This window comes from Lolium perenne, chromosome 7 (genome assembly GCF_019359855.2).
Source record: "Lolium perenne isolate Kyuss_39 chromosome 7, Kyuss_2.0, whole genome shotgun sequence".
In the NCBI taxonomy this organism is placed as follows: domain Eukaryota; kingdom Viridiplantae; phylum Streptophyta; class Magnoliopsida; order Poales; family Poaceae; genus Lolium; species Lolium perenne.
This window is the reverse complement of record NC_067250.2, coordinates 89,064,692-89,083,038: the sequence shown is the minus strand read 5'-3', so window position 1 is coordinate 89,083,038 and position 18,347 is coordinate 89,064,692. Positions and strand designations below refer to the sequence as shown.

Sequence of the window (18,347 nt, the reverse complement as noted above, 5' to 3'; positions counted from 1 at the left end):
TCTTCATAACTCTACGGTGATTACAGATCGCTTAAAATGTCATAACATGTAGTTTCTCTGTCCATGAAAGGACGACTTAACTTTGTCTAAATTTACATGTATCTACACACCAAAATATATTTAAATGCATGCATATTTTAATAAAGTTGAGACATCCTTTTGTGGATGGAGGGAGTACAATTAATTCCACAAATGAGAAAAAACGTATAATGCATTGTTAGGATATATGCGAGCAAAAGCAAAACTGGCACACCACAAACAAACTCAAGTGTATCAACAAAGTTACAATAAACAAAAATTGACAAACACCAAGGTTTAAGGGCCTACTCAGCAAAGTACTACCTCCGTTCCATATTAGTTATCGCTCATTGGGATGTATCTAGACACATTTTGTCGTTAATCTGCGACAACTAATATGGGACGGTGGGAGCACATTTTACTCCTATATTTTGTATTAGCACTTGAAAAACTTCGTTTTTTCTTCATGTTGTTAGATTCGAATGCTGGATATCCGTTTGATATGCCACTAAATGTATATGCTATTGTTTTATAATAATCCTGTTGAGGAATTATAGAACGTAGAAGCGCATCTGGTGTAGTGGTATCATAGTACCCTCCCACGGTACTGACCAGGGTTCGATTCCCTGGATGCGCATTTTTTAAAAACCGCTATTACGTATGTAAATTTGCCAACATAAAAGTTTTTCCGTACCAGAATCTTCTAACACTCAAACAATGACCTTTCGTGTAAATTCGTCAACAGAAAAAAATGTTCTATGACAGTCGATAGAGTAGGCATCGTTCTCATTGCATCGGCCTTTCTTTTGCACTAGAAAAAAAAATAGCAAAACACAGAATGGTGAACGAAGTGCACACAGAATGCAACCACATATGGAAGACGCCATTCAGTAATCCCAACTGACAGAGACACACTCTCAGTATCGCAGCCACACACCACACTGCAACCATGAATGCAGTAAATCAGAACCACACGGTGCAAACCAAATGTGTTGCAAATGCCATGATCAGGACATGGAAGGGAGATTCATACAAATGGCATGGCCATAGAGAAAAGTGGACGTTCAGATTCTTTACTGCTCTTGGTAGAGTACAGTACCAATGCTTGTACAATTCAGGAAGCAGAATTTCATGATCCATCAGTTGTTATAGCAGCCCTGGCCAACATAGCAGCCGCCACATGCAACAATTAGGGAAATGGTGGACAAATGATGAAAATAAAACCTGCAACGCAATTTAAGTTCACGGTGGAAAAGAACAAGTTCTGTACAAACAGCACACCATTCATGGCTCGTCGTATCTTTCTACTATTCACCATAACCAAATGATCAGGACTATTAGTGTTTCAAATGCACGGAAGACTGAAACAGGGACAACTAGAAAAGCTCACAAAATTAATGTGGAATATCTGAACTCTGAAGTATGTTCAGAAAATAATTAAGGAGAAACAAACGTGTTAATGTAAACACCAGATTTGATAGTTTAGACGCATCACCACGGCAGGCATAAGGCAGCACTATATAGAGTAGCCATTTACGCAGTTCTACCGACCAGCTGCTGTCAATGGCGATGGATCTCCAATGCTACCTTCATCAATCTCCATTTACTCGTCGGGGGGGCCTCCGTTGATTGTGTACAAACAAAATACGAGTCCAAAGGTAGGGTAATAAAGGGTTTAGCTAATGGAGAAATTGACTCTTCCGGGAACCAGTAACGCCTAAACCATGTCAAACCAAGACCGATCAATATCCGAACGGAAGCCGCCATTACAGCATACGCGAGGATGAAAATGTATCCATTTATATCACGTGAAGACTGTCACTATACAGACACCGATTCAGTTATCTTGAGTCAACCTCACCGTTGTATCCTGAAGCATAAATAAGGAAGTAAATAGGAGTCAAAGAAAAAAGCTCATCTGGTGCTGTTGCTCTTTTTACGGCATTTCTTGAATCGCCTAAAGGCTTAGGAAAATCCACTACTATCGTTAGGCTAGGAGAAAGATCAATCCTTCGTTCGGGGACAGCCCTGGAAGTTCTTGTTTCTGAAGAGTACGGGACCGCATATCTAGACCCATTAAGGTCACGAGAAGGCCTTTGCGGATACCTATTTAGTAGAGGTGTTTGGGGCAGAACTTCTATATGGGCATTCACTGTCATCGGCACCTTATATAAGCCGGTACGGCATCCACATGGCCATTAAACCTAGCAGCACACCAACGTACGCCACCCCCATGAATCCACCGACTCCCAGCAGCACTTCTCAGTTCGATGTCGCCAGCCATGGCCATCCTCATTGAGATCTTTGCTGCCTGGACTCTTTCAAGCCTGCGATTTCATCGTAGTGTCCTGAGCTCCTATTCCTCTTGTCCAAAGTGGAAGCAGCTCATGGCGGCACACAGGGCTCCACACCTCCATATCCACCCCGACCATGCACCCAGGAACCCAGATATGACGGGAGCAAGTTTCCAGTCAGTGTCAAGGGTGACTCCCCATGGTTTTCTGATCTAGAACTCTTGCCTCTCGTCTTCTCTAGGATACCTCATCTCTTCCTTTTCTGTGAACACAACATATGCCAAAATTACTCGGCATCTCCTCATGATCTGGATTTCCCATCTTTAATTCACCTAATCACTAGATGCATAATTATTGTGGTATATTTGTAAAACTATCATCGAAGGGGTAAGCACGTTTGATATTCTTCTCTCCTAGTTCCAGCGTGATATCAGAGATTTGGAGTTAAGAGAATGGTGTGCCATTCTCATAATCAGAACTTACGCAAACCAAATGGTGGCAAGCATTACAAAGTGAGTAAACAGTCGGCCAAATGAACTCTACAAGGGATACAAGCTCCAAAATTTAATCCATGTCAAAGCAGACCCATCTTCAGTTTCAGGAGCTATGCACCTAGAGTTGTTCATGAGGCTTCAGGCTGCAAGGGAAGGGTGGCAAGCTACACCACCTCTGCTGTGCACAACAGCACATCAGAGCATGTATTGGTCATCCCTCACCTTCGCTGCAGCTATATGAAGTCCCTTTGTGTATCTCTCTCTATGTGTGTATATGCAAGTGGTCATGTATGAGCTTCATCGGTGTTATTTGAACAGGCTTAAATGGGAAATACACTCAAAAGCATTATTTGTTGGTTCTTTTACTTCTGCGTCATGCTAATTGCTAAATACTGGGTGCCATGTAATATATGTTCGATCTGGGCACCATGTAATTAGAAACAAGAAAATTCTGAACTGACTTGTATAAAAACCATATAAGCATGGCAAAGTTCTTAGTATACTTGATTTTGACCTCCCTTGAATTTAAAGTGATGTTGTGGAAACATATTTCAGTCATCATTAAAATCCTTTTCCTTGCCATGCTTGTGCAATAACTGTTCACTTAAATGAACCGGTCTTGTTACTTAACATATCTATTATCTTTAAGTTTTTGTATAACTACAGCTACTTAAAGGAAATAACTAGGTGACAATTACTTACATGACATATACTGTGTGTTTGGTTGGTGCTTGCATTTGGAAGAATACCAGTTTGTACTTTTGAAACATCTTACGGGTGATAAATTATTAATTCTGCAGGGATGGCTCGAAGAGCATAAGACTACAAAGATATAGTTGATAGAGCAAACAATGCACTTGATTTTTATTTTTTGCGAAAGGTGGTTCCAGCCTCATTGATGTATCTGCATCATCAACACTGTATTTTGACATGGTGATGTTGACAATGTTTTTAGTCAGTCATACTTAATATAGAGCAACCATTTCATCTTGACTCGTTCCTTCATTGAAGGATAAATTCAGGTTCACCTGCCTAAGTTGGCCTCAAGTTGTATGTATTTTTGTTTCCATTTCAGATCCAGAAGTCGATTAAGAGGAAATGGGGGGGTATCTCGTTGATATGATGATTTGACAAAAAAAACATTTTTGTCCACGATCTTCCCATGTAGTTGAAGCATCGCAGAACATGCAAGAGTAGAGGACTATAATTGGGTTAAAACCTAAGATGCTTCAAATAGTATGGGATCAAAATCCAGGTCAAAGTTGAACCTAAGATGCTTCAAATGGTATGGGATCAAAATCCAGGTCAAAGTTAAACCTAAGATGTTAGTAATGGTATAGACACATGAGAGACCTTATGGTATTCTTTCTATGCTTTCAAGGTATGCGTCTCTGTAAGCATATATCCTTAATTCGGATCCGTTGCAAGGCACGTGCAATTTGTTAGTAATCACAAGTCACAAGTGAGAAAAAGATCAGTTAGCATGACACGGAATAAATTGGCAACCATCTCATCTCATAATATAACCAATTCAGTACATGGAAATGCCATAGGCATGAAGCATCGTAAAAGTAGCAAGACATTCGGTCCCTATAAAATTCACTCATATGATCAAGAACCAGTAACAACACCCCAAGCCTCACCTCACATGAGCTCCTCCTCCTTGCGGAGGTACTCGCCAGCGTCCGACTGGTGCAAAACCACCACGGCGTTGGTGTCGGCCTTCCTGCAGTCCTGCGCGCCCCTGGCGGCGACCCCGAACCCGAGCGGCACGTCGGCCATGGACATGACGACGACGCCGTCGCCGGACTTGGTGTTCTCGGTGATGCGCGCGAGCGCGGACTTGGGCACCGAGTTGCCGAAGAGGAAGGAGCGCTCGGTGTCGGGCTTGAGCCAGACGCGGCGGCGCGCGTGCGCGGCGAGGAGGTCGAGCGCGTGGACCGTGAGGTGGAAGGCGCCGCCGTGCGTGAACTTGCCGATGGGCGTGCCGACCCCGGCGAGGCGGACGCGGGAGACGGCGGTGGCGCGGCGCACGAGCGACTCGGAGGCGTAGAAGACGCGGTTCTTGTGGAGGCGCAGGCAGTAGCGGCCGGGCTCCGCGTCGGGGCCCTCCGCCGAGGGCCGCTCCAGGAGGTGCTTCAGGTTGGGGCCCGTGAACTTGAAGAGCTTCTCGAAGACCATCGTGGTCTCCTTCTCGTCGAGCGGCCTCATGGCGCAGGCGGCGGCGGCGGCGGCGGTGGAGGTTTTGGGGACGGAGGCTAGGGTTTTAGGCGTGCTCGGTAAATCCACCAGAAGACGCAGCTTGGCTGGGCTGGAAGCCCTAAAATAGCAAGAAGAGGAGTAAGAAGCTAGGCCCGTTGGGCTGGCTAGCTGCACGGGCTGGCAGCCTGGGTTGGAATGCCTCGGTTTGGCTTTTCTTGTTTTCTGCATTTTTGGCAATTCACAAAGAGAAACACTAGGGGTGTAAACAGATCAGATCTGATCGGATCGGATTTTGCGCGTACCATAACCTTTAACATATATTTTTCTAGGATCCGGATCAGAGCGAATATTGACCGGTTTTGGATTCAAATGTGGATATATCGGACTGCGGATTCGAATCGAAAACGGAGTGGACTCGGACCGAAAACAAACATACTCGGATATATTCTCGCATCGGTAGATATTTATAGTTCTTGCAAATTTTGAAAGGAGTTTGAACTTTTAGTCTTGTGTAGTTAAGAAAAAATAGACACAATTTACACTAAAACTTAAGAACTGATAAAATTTAGAGCTAAACATACTCGTTGGTAACTCAATAAATACTAACCTTGTGAATTGTTCTTACTTTTGACTAAAAAATCGGATTATCCGATTTAAAACCTTCGAATTATCCTAATTAAATATTGGATATTTGCTATACCGTATCCGGAGCACCACTTCGGAATCGGATATCCTTATCCGCCAGATTCCTTAAAATCGGATATGGACACCTTAAAATGGACGGCGCGGAAATTATCCTATCCATTTACACCCTTAGGAGACAGAGGATTTTGCTGTGCTCGGCCTACAATTCAAGTTTGAGTACATAGGAGATAAAATTTTATGGCATTGTTTGGCTTAATGTGTAAAAGGATTATTTCCTTACTTCACCTCGTGTCTTATGTGAATATCTTTACTGTTCTAAATATCTAGATACATTTAAATTTATAGAAAACCTCAGACATATTTCATGAAACAGAGGGTGTACTTCTGTTTGATCCCTTCTCTTTTTATGGGGCAACCCTGTGGCAGGCTGTGCTCTACGAAATATAGGATGGCATGTTCCAGTTTCACTCTGCATATGTGTCCCTGTTTTTCACTCTGCATATATTTCTTCTCACACGGATATGGCTTTCTCTACTTTCGGGCTCAAGCAATTCAGCTTTCAAACCGCAGCACGAACTGAGCTTTGAGCAAATGCAGCACTCTGTTTTCAGCTAATACCAGCAGTGTCGTTCTAGACAAGAGTGAGCACCAGTACTTTTGTTCTAAAAGTTAATACTAGTAAACAGGGCTCTGTACGGCGATTATGCCATCCAAAGTTAATGGAATGTCAACGTTCCAAGTCAAAAAAAAAAAGTTACACGCTGGTATTGTGCTCAAAGATCAAAACAAACAAACCCACAATGCCATGAAGCAGTAGCACACTTAGTATATGCTTTCAGTATTTGCAACTCAGCCTGCTAAATCATAGCATTCCACAAACAGGGAGAGCAACTGTATATCGTATAGTTAGGATGTACGTGGACAAAAACAAAACTGACACACCGCAAACAAACTCAAGTGTATTAACAAAGTTACAATAAACAATTGACAAACGCCGAGCCTTAAGCCCATAAACCTCGGCGAGAAGCAGATACATAAGGCCGCTGCTGAAACCTATAGTCCATACAATGGGGGCAAAAAGGAAACGAAAAATCTGGTGGTATACAGCGTTCCATCCTTCCACCATGGCTCATGAGAAACAGCCTCTGGGAAGAACTCATCTGATTTCTGCATCAAGACAAGAATATATTATTACTAACATAAATTCATTAATGCATCAACCATAACAACATTATTGGCTTGATGTCAGCAACCAGAGGCCTGATGATGGAGAGAGAAACAATACCTGCAACCCTATATGGCAGTCGGCAACAGTTTACTTCTCAGCATGTCGACGCTTGTGTCTCCTATTGCCATGGTTGTTATGGTTTGCATGACTATTGTGAGACGATCTCTTCTTCTTCTTGGTGCTGTGTCAAGTCAGCAAGAGAGTTCACAGAAATTATGGAATATCAGTTTATGCAAGGTCATAGCAATAATAATAAGAAATAAAATATACAAAAATAAAGAAAACTACCAGAAGGTATCTACTAGAAGCCTGTATATAACAAACACAGGCAGAGCCAGCAAAGCAGAAGCCTGTAAAAAAATGGAAATGGCGGTTAGATAGGTGGGGCCATCAAGGTTGCTGTTTCTGACTATTTCCCAAGAGTGCTTACCAGGAACCAAACCAACTCTTTCGTCACAAGTGATTTTGTTATCTCATGTCGGTGCAAGTAATCTGAGATGGTTGCTTGAGCCTACAGAAAGAGAAAAAAATTAGACTTTTTCCCATATAAATGCATTTAGGAAGGGTTACACTGTTTTGTTATAGCTTTTTGTCTAGTGCTGATATCTTAGGCTACAGATATTAACTACCTGATAGGACTTCAAATGAATAGGACTACAATATATTTGAAAATTTTGCAAACGGGACAACGTACATATACAAATAACAACTCTAGATGAGGTCCAGGAGGTTTATTCACTGTTGATTCAGAATTTGGGATTTGCTTTATAGCATATACTGCACGTACTGGACTACCATTTGACACAGTAAAATGAATCTGGGAGAAAAAAAAGGTTTGGTGTCTATTCCACCATCGTATCTAACCTCAGCACATATTCTTTTTTAGGATGTTGTGCCCCTCTGGAGATTTTCTGAGGATACAATACCCTATTGGTCTTTCAAATATTTAAGCGAGAGGCATGGTTCACAAACCAAGACCAAGTTATATTTGTTTTCCGCTTGCTCCATCGCAGCTTGAACCTAACATGATTTAGCACTAAAGATAGCCTTGGCATCACTGTGACCACTGAGGACCTTTAACCAACAAAGTCACACTAGTGGGTCAACCTCTCAATGCCATTGTGCTGAAGAAGTTGGACTAGAAACAACAGAAGTATTCTTTACAAACGACGACTGAGGGCACATTCAGTGGTGCCCACATGCCTCTACTCCAGCATGCTACAGCTAGAAACTAGGGATAACGCTGCACATCGCAGCAGTAGCGCAAGGGTTGAATTTGGTTTCTCCAGAGATAAAAGCTTGGCATAGACAAAAGCTGGCATATAGAATACTCCCTCCGTCCCAAATTAGTTGATGAATGAGGAAAATAGTCACAAACCTGACGATGGTATGTGGTTGCAGACTCAAGAAATGTTCCATACGCATGAACTGCTCTTTTAGTGTAAGGCTTAAGAGTAGTTCTAACTTTCTCAACATGTGGCTTCGTGACCTCAGCAACTTGATCAATGTAAGGTTTGGAGAGCTTCTTAGCTTCCTAAATGAACAGCCATAACTACACATCAATGATTGAAAGCTAGTACCATGATAACAGCAATTAGTATAACTAACCAAACAGTACCTGGCAGTAGGGATCGGCAAATGCTTTAAGTTTTACAATGTGAGGTGTAACAGCATCCCTCGATGCCTCATAAACCTCCACTGATTTTGTGGACAGATTCTCCACGTAAGGCTCTGCATTTTTCTTAAGCTCAGCCAATTTTTCCTTGACAGGAACCAATTTCTGCAAGCACAAAAGTAATATTATTAGTGCAACATAAGCAATAAAGGAGGAAAATGCATGAATCCAATGTCAATACCAATTTAGCAGTTTCGATATGTGGTTCAGCCCATTTCTTTGCTTGAGCAGATTTTTCTGATGCCTGGAGCAATTTGACATGGCAGACAAGTATAAATAACAACTTCATTTAAGCATCACATCCTGTAATTGAAGTAAAATGAACTGTTTAATTGAGATGTACCTTCTCCAAAAAGCTCTCCAAGGCAGGTTTTCCATGTTCATTCCAGTGACCTGAGACCACCTCCTACACAAGATGGTGATCACACGGATGAGTGTGAGTAAACAAATGGCAGGGGTGCATATTCTGTGGTTCCATCTTACCGCATAGCGAGCAGAATATGTCACCAACCAAGGTGGCAGCCATGCTCCATGTACCTTAGAAAAAGGACAAACACAGAATCATACAACTGTTTTCGTTACAGACAATCAGAAAAACTATCTTCAACAAGTCTGGAAGATACCGCTATGGCCTATGGGTATCGTGAGATAAACAATTCTTACTTGGTGTACAACAAATTATAAGTAAACTAAGTACCAGTTAACCATCAGAAGTACCACCAGACTATTGACACCACACAACAAATAATGGCCAGATTCATTCTCAAGCTATGCAGTTAGTGTGCAAGTTAATATCTGTTGAAAGTTCTCTTTATTCCAAATCGTTAGAAATATATTTGTAGATAAACAGAAATTATCATTCTGGGCAACCATAATAATCATTAAAAGCAAAATCTATTTTTCCAGCCCAATTTGTGAGTTCTTTATAATGGAAGATAGAGTTCAAGAGATGGAATGATTTAGTTGTCACGAACAGGTTTCCAAATCTACTTGACCTTGCAGGCACACACTGGGAAAAAATGTTACTAGCAGCTGTGATGATATGGTATATGATACCTCTGTCAGCTGTTTTGACTTAGTTGTTGCTTCATTTTGCAGCCTCATCAATTCCTCCTACACATGAGGAATAATAGATATTGAATAAAATGAAGGATAGAACCACCATAGGGAAGTACAGTAACAATTACAAAACAAATTGCAAACCTCAGCAACTTTAAGAGCACGCTCCGTCTTCTGGATCGTACGCTTTTGCTCGCCACTTGCCTTTTGGAGCTAGCAAAGACAAATTTGAGAAATAAGAACAATTTGATCAACATCTAGCATGTTTGTTCACTTCAACTGTTAGTTCAGCTGCCACTCATAACACAGGCATTCAATAGCTATGTAAACTAAATGTAGACTCGGACTTCAATAGCTTTAGAAACTAATTATAGGCTCCTCCTGACTTAGGTAAAACGTTCAATATATGAACAAGTAATCACTTGATAATTTATGCTGTTAAGCATCATACAAGATTAGATTTCACTTCTGGTGAACTTATACGAAAGTAGCACACTTCATTAAGCGATTATTGCATTGCCATGAGTCCATGACTAACAAAGATAAAAATAAAATACAGATAGCACTCAGAATAATGTGTTAAGCACAGAAGTCTGGATCGTAAACCTACTGTACAAATGACAGATTTACGTCTTTGCAGGAGTATATGACCCTAACAAAAATATCGATTACCCTCTGTCCAGAAAAAAAAAGGCCAATAGTAGGGAAGTCAAGTAATACACTTACTGCCTCGAGCTTCGAGTTCAAATCTTGCACCTTCTTCTCCGCCTTGTTAGCTCTAGCCTCAAGTGCTGTTCTCTGGCTACTTTGTGCTTCAATCTCCTTATTGAGAATGTCGATCTAGAACACCAAAGATGAGAAACCACAAACTCATAATTGATAATTTCAACAGTTCTTTTTAACTTGAATCTTCCTTACCTGCTTCTCGAGCTCAGCAGCCCGGGCAATGGCCTTGGCAGCCTGCTCCTCGGCAGCCACAGGCCCCTTTTTCTGTACATTAATCGAAAAGAAGGCAGAAACATTAGCAAGGCCACAAAGAAAATAATGGTTCGGAGTTGAGAGGTTTCTATCTATCAATCTAGCATGATGCTTAATTACCTGGAGGGCTGTGATCTCGCTCTGCAGAGTAGTAATCTTGTGCGACTTCTCCTCGATGTCCTTCTCAAGCTTGGCGATGCCAGCATCTTTGCTCTTCAGGTCCTGGGATTTCTCAGCGATGCCCGACTCTGTAGAAGCGAAACAATCAGACCATCTTTCTTAGTCGGATGATGGTCTATAAAGTGTCTTGATGAGCATATTCAACATGCGAAATCACTAATCAGCAACTGCCAACTGTATATGGACTTTGCTGGGGTGGAAAAATGGTACTCTTTCATGCGAAAGCTACCCGACTTGTTTTCCCCACAGTGGAAACATTTACTGTAAAAGATACGCAGTATACTGACTTTGATGGACAGAATTGACCAATTAGTGCTAAATCTTATTTCAACCAAAGTTGGCTGATTCTAAAGTAAATTGTAGGCCAAAAAAATGGGTTCTTTTCACGCATCCAAGCACTAGAGAAACAAATCCCCACAAAAGATAACTTTTTGAACAGTAGAAACATAAATAATTAAATAAATAAATAATCCCCTCCTCAGCTCAGTTTATTGTTGAACCAAAATCGGCGCAGAACAAGAGGGATAATTGTGAGAACAGAAAGCCAGTTGATCAATTGAGCAATTTCTAACAGCCCTGCGACTTACAACGAGCGACTGAATCATCTCGTCAGCACTAATAAACCCCCAACGGACGGATCCGGGAGAGCTCGTGGCGTCGAATTTGGCCCCGAAACTAAACCCCTCTGTCGAGCGCGACGGCATGTATCAATCCGAGTGAACCATGGCAGATTAACCTAGCTCCAGATTCCAGAGCCCAGAGCAGGAATCCAATCAGTCCCTGCCCCGGCCGTAACCCAATCCCGCCCTCGCCCCCCATAGAAAAGTACAAGAGGGAGGTTAACACCCCCCCCCTTGTGATTTCAGACCGAGAGCGAGGCGAGATGGGCAGTGGAGAACTGACCTAAGGCGGAGATCTTCTCCGCGAGCTGCGCCAGCTCCGCCCTGAGCGCGGCCTCCTTGACGCCCCCCGCGATCTCACCCACTTCCACCGGCACCGCCTGCTCCTCGGCGGCGGCCCCGGCCACGACGGCGGCGAGCAGCAGCGCCACGGCGAGGAGGAGCCTCATCGAGATCCCCATCCCAAGTCGCGTCGCCGACCCCAAAATCCTTCGGTTCTATCGACGACGCCCACGACCGCCAGGGAAGGAGGGGGGCGGGTAGTAGTAGCAGGGTCCGTGCCTGGTTCGTTCGTGCCGCGCGTGTCGTGGAGTAGTAGTAGTAGCGCAGATCTTTCCATTTTTCTTCTTCTTCTTTCCTTACCCAACGCGGGGCGGGGAGCACGTGGAGGCGGCCTGGATCCAAGATGCGGGCCCACGTGACGTGCTTGGGTGTCTGCCCTGTGGGCCCCGCGGGCCGGGCCGGGCCGTCCCTGTCCGGGACAGGTGGCTGGCGCGTGGGCGTGCCCGTATCGGCCACGGCTCGCGCTCGAGGATCTCTGCGAACGTGGCCACGGAATCCTCCCATTGCTCGCCTACTCCTACTTCTCACCAGAGATTACACAAGTGGAGATTTGCTGTATATGGCCTCTGTGATTTCGGTTTTTCTTTTTAAAACGAAGTCCATATTTCAGATTTTCAATATCTAAAAATAGGATGATATCTTTTTTTTTTCCACGAAACACACGCAATAGACGCTCCCAAATATGTATACATACACTCGCTTCTACGAACGCGCTCACGCACACTCTACCAGCGGGCCTTGACACTCACCACATGCGACTTGCACTCAACGGGACGTCGCCTCCCAGCGAAAATATCTTGTCTTATTAAGACATCAAAGTGTGAAACTCGGGATTTAAACTCTGGTGGGCACAAGTTGGTTCTCAAAATAGGATGCCATCAGGGCTCACGGTGTATAGGGCCCGTGCTTAACCCTAAATTATCAATTTGACAAACAAAATATGCATACAACAATAAAATTATGCCATTAGAGAGTAAAACATTTGAAGTTTCTAATTATATATATTTGTAACATATATCTTGCATCATGTTGGTTAGATTATCAGCCTAGATGTATGTGCAAGTACTATACACTAGGACGGATGAACTTGAAACAATGTGAATCTTGGGCTACACAAAAATGACAGAGTTGTGGATGCGAGTACCATATTTTCAAATCTCGAAAATATAATAGACTCTCGTTTTTAGTAGCCCATCAATAAAAGAAAATTTTGCGCCGTGATATTGCATGCGTGTAGGATATATATCATGGACAAAGTCCTGAATTGTTTCCCTTTTTTTGAAGCTTACAAATATGATTCATTCTTTTTCAAAAAATAAAGATTGGAACATAGAGGGGTCCATGGTAATCATGTGTGAAAAGAACTTTCCATTATACTCGGATATTCTTTTGCAGGCCCAACTTAAACATGTGCCGACGTGTCTAAATCATGATCTATTTTTTGGAGGCATGAAATGATCTACTTACTCTCCATTTCGCCTAAATAGAGAAATCAAATATAAAAATTAAAATATATGTTTCTACCGTTGGTTTTAGCTTGCCATGTGTCAAACGTGGTCCAATGAACCATTTATCAATTTTTATTACTTTTAGTGTTTTCAATAGAGGAGTTTGACCCTTTCACTTATGTATTTACTATTTATACTTCTTCTCGAAATTGAGATCTCTTAAGAAAGAATATCTTGTTTTTGCTTCTTTTTTTATGAGGAACCCGCTTTTGATAATCAACTCCACAACTTGTGATTGATCATGCAAAGATTTCTCCTTCTTTTCTAGCGTGCATGCAAAGATTGCTTTTCTCAAAGTCGAATTGTTCCCAACCTCCAAGTCTCTAGTCGTCGATGTGCATTGTCAGCCTGATCGATGTACAAAGACTAAACTTGCGCTAGCGTCATAACCATGAAACGAACCACCCCAAAAAGTCAGTCAAAAGTTTTGCACCCTCCACAGAAATTCTAAACCAAACAACGCATTGAAAAAAAGCGTAGGAGTAGTAAAATTTAGCAGCAGGACAGAACCGGTAAGCAGCGGCAACCACCAGCGTCGACGGGGGCACCAACCTCCTAACCCCTGACCTCATAAATGGCGTGCTGGCCCTCCGATGTGGATCGGACAGCGATGGGATCGCGCAGGAGTTAAAGGTGGCCGGATCGGGGTAGCTGTGGAGTTCGTTGGAAGATTTGATTTTCCATGGGTCCGCTCGGACCTTCACTACTACGGAGAGTATCAATTGCAAACTGGTACTGCCCCTGGCTAGTACAGCACATGATGGTGATGTAAAAATTAAAAATCCTGTCCGTGCAAGAAAATTCATGCCCGTACAAACGCTGAGACTTCCTTAACCCTTAAATGCTCCTTACCTAAACTTTTAACTAATTATGTGCCTTTTTTTTCTCGTTTAAACCATACTTCGGTGTTTAAATCACTATTCTTAGCTACTCCCTCCAATTCATATTAACTCGACTCAACTTTATCTAAATATAAATATATCTAGTTAACAAATTGTCTAGATACATCATATGTAGACAAAGTTGAGTCAATTATTTCGATTCAAAATAGTATTTTTAGTCTAGAATGGCTAAGACAAAGAAAGTTCATGTCCATGGCGAAACTTTTGAACCTAAACATTTAACTACTCGTGGTTGTTGACCTCTTATGTCTCCTCTTAGAGCATCTCTACCAGTAGTTCCAATAGCGACCCCAATAGCTTATTGCGGCTAGGCGTTGTTTTTGGGCCACGCTGACGCTTTCTAAAAGTAGCCGATCGATTTTGGAGCCTAATAGAACCGACGACTATTCCCCCTACAACTAGTCCACTTCTCGCGTACCTCTCCATTTCGCGCCCAAAGATGGCCTCGACCTCGCCGCCACCGCTTCCGGCATGCCTCTGAAAAACAAGACCTCGGCGAAAGGGAAGGGGTTGGGGAAGCCACGCAAGACTCCGCTAAAAGAGAAGCCGGCAAGCATGTCGAAGGAGGAGCGGCAGGATCACCGCATCACCGGCGACGGCCAAACCACCGGCAAGTACTACAAGCGCATCTTCGACCAATTCAATGAGAGGAAGCAATTTGGAGATTTTTCTTCGATCCACATGATCCACAACGAGTCGGCAATATCGCTTTGGTGGGGATAATCAAAGCATCATGCTACAAATTCCATGGCCACTACGAGAAGGTCATGGTGAGGAAGAAGAGCGGCAAGACCATGGTGGACTACGTAAGTTCCTCTCTCATCTTGCGCACTTGTCAATTCACTATTTCCATGTTGATGCATTGCCATATTCTTTGCTAGATGTTTCACGCGTTCGCCTTGTACAACGAGGACAAAGGCCTTCGCGTCCATGCATTGCTTCAGGAAGCTCCAAGATGTGAAGAAATGGGACAAGGTCCGACTCAAACTCAAAGGAGTCGGCGATGCCGGAGATGGACCACTCCCCCTTCCCCTCGACGGCCTCGCCCGGTCGCCCAATTAGCAACAGGAAGGCCAAGGTCAATGGGGTGTCCTCATTGGCCGACTTTGATGCCACCATTGAGAAGATGGTTTCATCCTTCTCCATCGACAACAAAGGGAGGGATGAAAAGGGGCACCGCCATGTGGAGGGACATGCTGGAGAAGAAAGATGTGAAATTGGGACTCGAGAGGGAGAAGGTGGAAGCCGCCAAGATGAAAGCCCGATCCCGCATGATGAAGGCCATGAATAAAGCATCGAACATTTCTTTGACTAAGATGTCGCAAGAGGCCAAGATCTCGATGGCGGACATGTAGGACATGGATCCTTTGGCACGAGAAGTACTGCGAGCGCATCAGCAATGAGGTGTTGGCTACCCAAGCCATGTCAGCACCGGCATCCATGGCGGCATCGACATCGGCAGCGACAACCATGGTGATGGTAACACCACCGGTGATGGAGGATCCACCGGTGACCGTGGAGTCGTCGGTGATTAACGAGCCAAACGTGATGGAGGTGCAGACGTCCTTCACACCATTCATTCGAGCTATTTGTCCACGAAGCACAATTTGTTTTTTTGGTATCCAGACTTCGATGGAGATTTGGTGGCTGTGGATGAAGTATGCTTTGAATTCCTATTCGAAAACTAGAGTTGAATTTCAATCCCTATTTGTGAGTTTCATTTTATTTTGTGCCAAAAAATTATTGGAGCCAACTTATTGGTATCGCTGGTGTGGGGAACCCCTCCCTACATCAAGGGAGATACTGCCGGCGCCCCCATAGCAACGTGTCGGTGCTACTGCCGATGCCTATTTGCGGGCATCGATGGAGATGCTTTTAGTCACGCCGCTTTCGTTGATTTGTTTAAGTCACTACATTTGGCTACTTTTAGTCTAGGATGGCTAAGACACGTTTGTTTATTTGGCTACTTCAGTTAGGTCACCCCATCCAAGATGGAGTGATACCATACCCTCCACAAAAAAAATTAAACCCTCTAGGTAAACAAGCAGCTAGGTCACGTTATTATGAATGGTAAGACTTAACAAAAACTAGTCAAATCAACTAGTGTGTCATGTATGATCTGCCGGTATTGGTGGAATCAACAAGATGGGAAGAAGAAGTGTCATTGGTTAAGCTGGGACCAAATGACTAGAGCGAAACATGATGGAGGGATGGGTTTCCGAGATCTGCACATTTTTAATATGGCGATGCTAGCGAGGCAGGGTTGGAGATTGCTGCAAAATCCGGACTCGCTATGTTGTATAGTACTCAAAGCTATGTATTATCCAGATTGTTCGATCCTAGAAGCCACACCACAGAAAACTATGTCCTACACCTGGAGGAGCATACTCCGAGGAATTGCGCTTTTGAAGGAGGGCATTATATGGAGGGTAGGTTCGGGCCAATCCATAGATGCTTGGAAGGACCCATGGATTCCGAGTGGATCAACTCGTCGGGTTCGCACTCCAGATGAGATGGAGGAACCGGTCATGGTGTCTGATCTGATCGACCATGGCACAACTCAATGGGACGAGGACGTCTTACGAGCCATATTTTTAGAAGAAGATGTTGAGGAAATTCTAAAAATTCCTTTGCGACAGGGAATGGAAGATAGTGTTGCATGGTCTCTGGATAAAAAAGGTGTTTTTTCTGTTAAATCGGCTTATCGGCTTGGTGTTGATCTTCGAGAGAGACGGCACCAAAACGACACTAGTACATCATCGGCAGTTGTTGGAGTGTCACAGAACTGGGACAAAATCTGGTCACTAAAGCTCCCAGGAAAGGTTCGTGTATTCCTTTGGAGGCTTACACACAATAGCTTGCCCCTACGCATGAATATCAAACGCAAAAAGGTTGAACTGGACACTAGGTGTCCTATGTGTTGTCGACTAGATGAAGATGGTGGGCACCTATTTTTCAAATGCAAACGAGTGAAGCAGGTTTGGCGTAGTATGCTTATGGAGGATGTGCGGCTTCAACTAGCTGCTGCCCCTGATGCACGGTTGATGATGGAAGGCGTTTGGGAACTCACGAGAGAAAAACAGAATCTTGCAGCTATACTACTCTGGGACTGGTGGACGGTGCGAAACAAAGTGAATGCAGGGGAAATGGAGAAGTCTACGGGTGAGGTTTGCAGCATGATTCAAAAACATTATCAGGAGTTCACAAAGGGAATGAATACAGAGCACACGGTAGCAGCTATGCATGACATTGTAGCTCATCCAGCAACGGCTCATTGGGTTATTCCTGCTGAGAACAAGGTGAAAGTCAATTTCGATGCATCGTTCAGAGATGAAACAAGGGATGGTGCGTGGGGTTTTATTGCTCGATCTGATACAGGGGAGTTCATTGGAGCTGCGGCAGGAAAACTGAGACACCTGCGTGATGCACTCCAGGCTGAAGCAGAAGCTTGTTCTGCAGCAATTGAGGGAGCAAATGCGTTGGGTTTACACCGGGTCGTTTTTGAGTCTGATTCACAGATTTTGGTCAAGGCCCTGACATCTACATCCCATGAGCTGGCAGAAATTGGTGTTCTATTACGTGAAATAAGGAGCAGCTGTATTAGCTCCTTCAACTCTTTCGAGTTCAGTTTCTGCCCGCGTAGATGCAACAAAGTTGCACATTCTCTGGCCCAATTTGGGTACCGAGTTGAATCTGAATGTAATGGTTGGGCTGATCATGCCCCTCCTTTTGTATCTGAACTTGTTGCCAGCGATTTGGCTGAGCACTATGGTTAATGAAATTTCAGTTTTGCGTCAAAAAAAAAAAAAACTAGTGTGTCATGTACTTATGTTAAACCAAACAAAAATATCTTGACCAAAAGAAGCCATATGAGTTTTAAGGTTTTCCAAAAGGTCACACGTGGTTGAAAGCCCAGCAGAAGTCGAAACACGAGGTGGTTTTGGGATTCAAATGGGTTCACCAACTTTTTACTGGGACGATGGGGAACGACTTTCGGATTTTTTTTTTCCTTTTTTACTCCGACCAGTGTTTCTGTTTCTACCACGTATCACGTATGCATTGCGAGATTTGACTTGTCTTCGTGTGTGTATTTGCTGCGGTCCTGCGTCAGGTCTGCATGAAATTTGATGTGACCGACACGAGTAGGCTTATCCTTGAGAGTTGAGACAGACTTCTTTGTCCTAAAGTATATATAAATGCTC

At 43.6% G+C, this 18,347-nt stretch overlaps 3 protein-coding genes and 1 non-coding gene across 4 annotated transcripts; 2 read left to right on the top strand and 2 right to left on the bottom strand.

The window, feature by feature from the left end:
• The first annotated feature begins 584 nt into the window (after positions 1-584).
• TRNAG-CCC (transfer RNA glycine (anticodon CCC)) lies at positions 585-655 on the top strand. Its single transcript has one exon. It is a non-coding gene; the product is annotated as a tRNA-Gly (tRNA).
• A 3,645-nt stretch (positions 656-4,300) lies between these two features.
• LOC127316715 (uncharacterized) lies at positions 4,301-5,109 on the bottom strand. Its single transcript, XM_051347172.1, has one exon. It carries the CDS (start codon positions 5,015-5,017, stop codon positions 4,451-4,453), a length of 567 nt encoding a protein of 188 aa, XP_051203132.1. The 5' UTR covers positions 5,018-5,109; the 3' UTR covers positions 4,301-4,450.
• A 1,478-nt stretch (positions 5,110-6,587) lies between these two features.
• On the bottom strand, positions 6,588-11,973 carry LOC127316716 (uncharacterized). The gene is made up of 15 exons (XM_051347173.2): positions 11,677-11,973; positions 10,714-10,841; positions 10,534-10,605; positions 10,342-10,455; positions 9,760-9,828; positions 9,613-9,669; positions 9,040-9,093; positions 8,900-8,962; positions 8,738-8,800; positions 8,500-8,661; positions 8,260-8,415; positions 7,312-7,392; positions 7,170-7,231; positions 6,939-7,062; positions 6,588-6,820 (listed from the first exon to the last, which is right to left on the bottom strand). Exons 1-14 carry the CDS (start codon positions 11,852-11,854, stop codon positions 6,969-6,971), a joined length of 1,353 nt encoding a protein of 450 aa, XP_051203133.1. The 5' UTR covers positions 11,855-11,973; the 3' UTR covers positions 6,588-6,820; positions 6,939-6,968.
• Positions 11,974-17,291: 5,318 nt separating this feature from the next.
• On the top strand, positions 17,292-17,921 carry LOC127315848 (uncharacterized). The gene has a single exon (XM_051346295.1). The coding sequence runs from the start codon at positions 17,292-17,294 to the stop codon at positions 17,919-17,921; it is 630 nt and encodes a 209-aa protein (XP_051202255.1).
• Positions 17,922-18,347: the final 426 nt, after the last annotated feature.

Bases quoted from the DNA above. Each gene is read 5' to 3' on its own strand.
- LOC127315848 (XM_051346295.1), top strand. From the start codon at position 17,292: ATGGAGAAGTCTACGGGTGAGGTTTGCAGCATGATTCAAAAACATTAT.
- LOC127316715 (XM_051347172.1), bottom strand. From the start codon at position 5,017: ATGAGGCCGCTCGACGAGAAGGAGACCACGATGGTCTTCGAGAAGCTC.
- LOC127316716 (XM_051347173.2), bottom strand. From the start codon at position 11,854: ATGGGGATCTCGATGAGGCTCCTCCTCGCCGTGGCGCTGCTGCTCGCC. The intron at 10,842-11,676 runs GTCAGTTCTCCA...TCGCTTCTACAG, and splicing joins GGAGAAGATCTCCGCCTTAG to AGTCGGGCATCGCTGAGAAA. The intron at 8,963-9,039 runs GTAAGATGGAAC...CATCTTGTGTAG, and splicing joins CATATTCTGCTCGCTATGCG to GAGGTGGTCTCAGGTCACTG.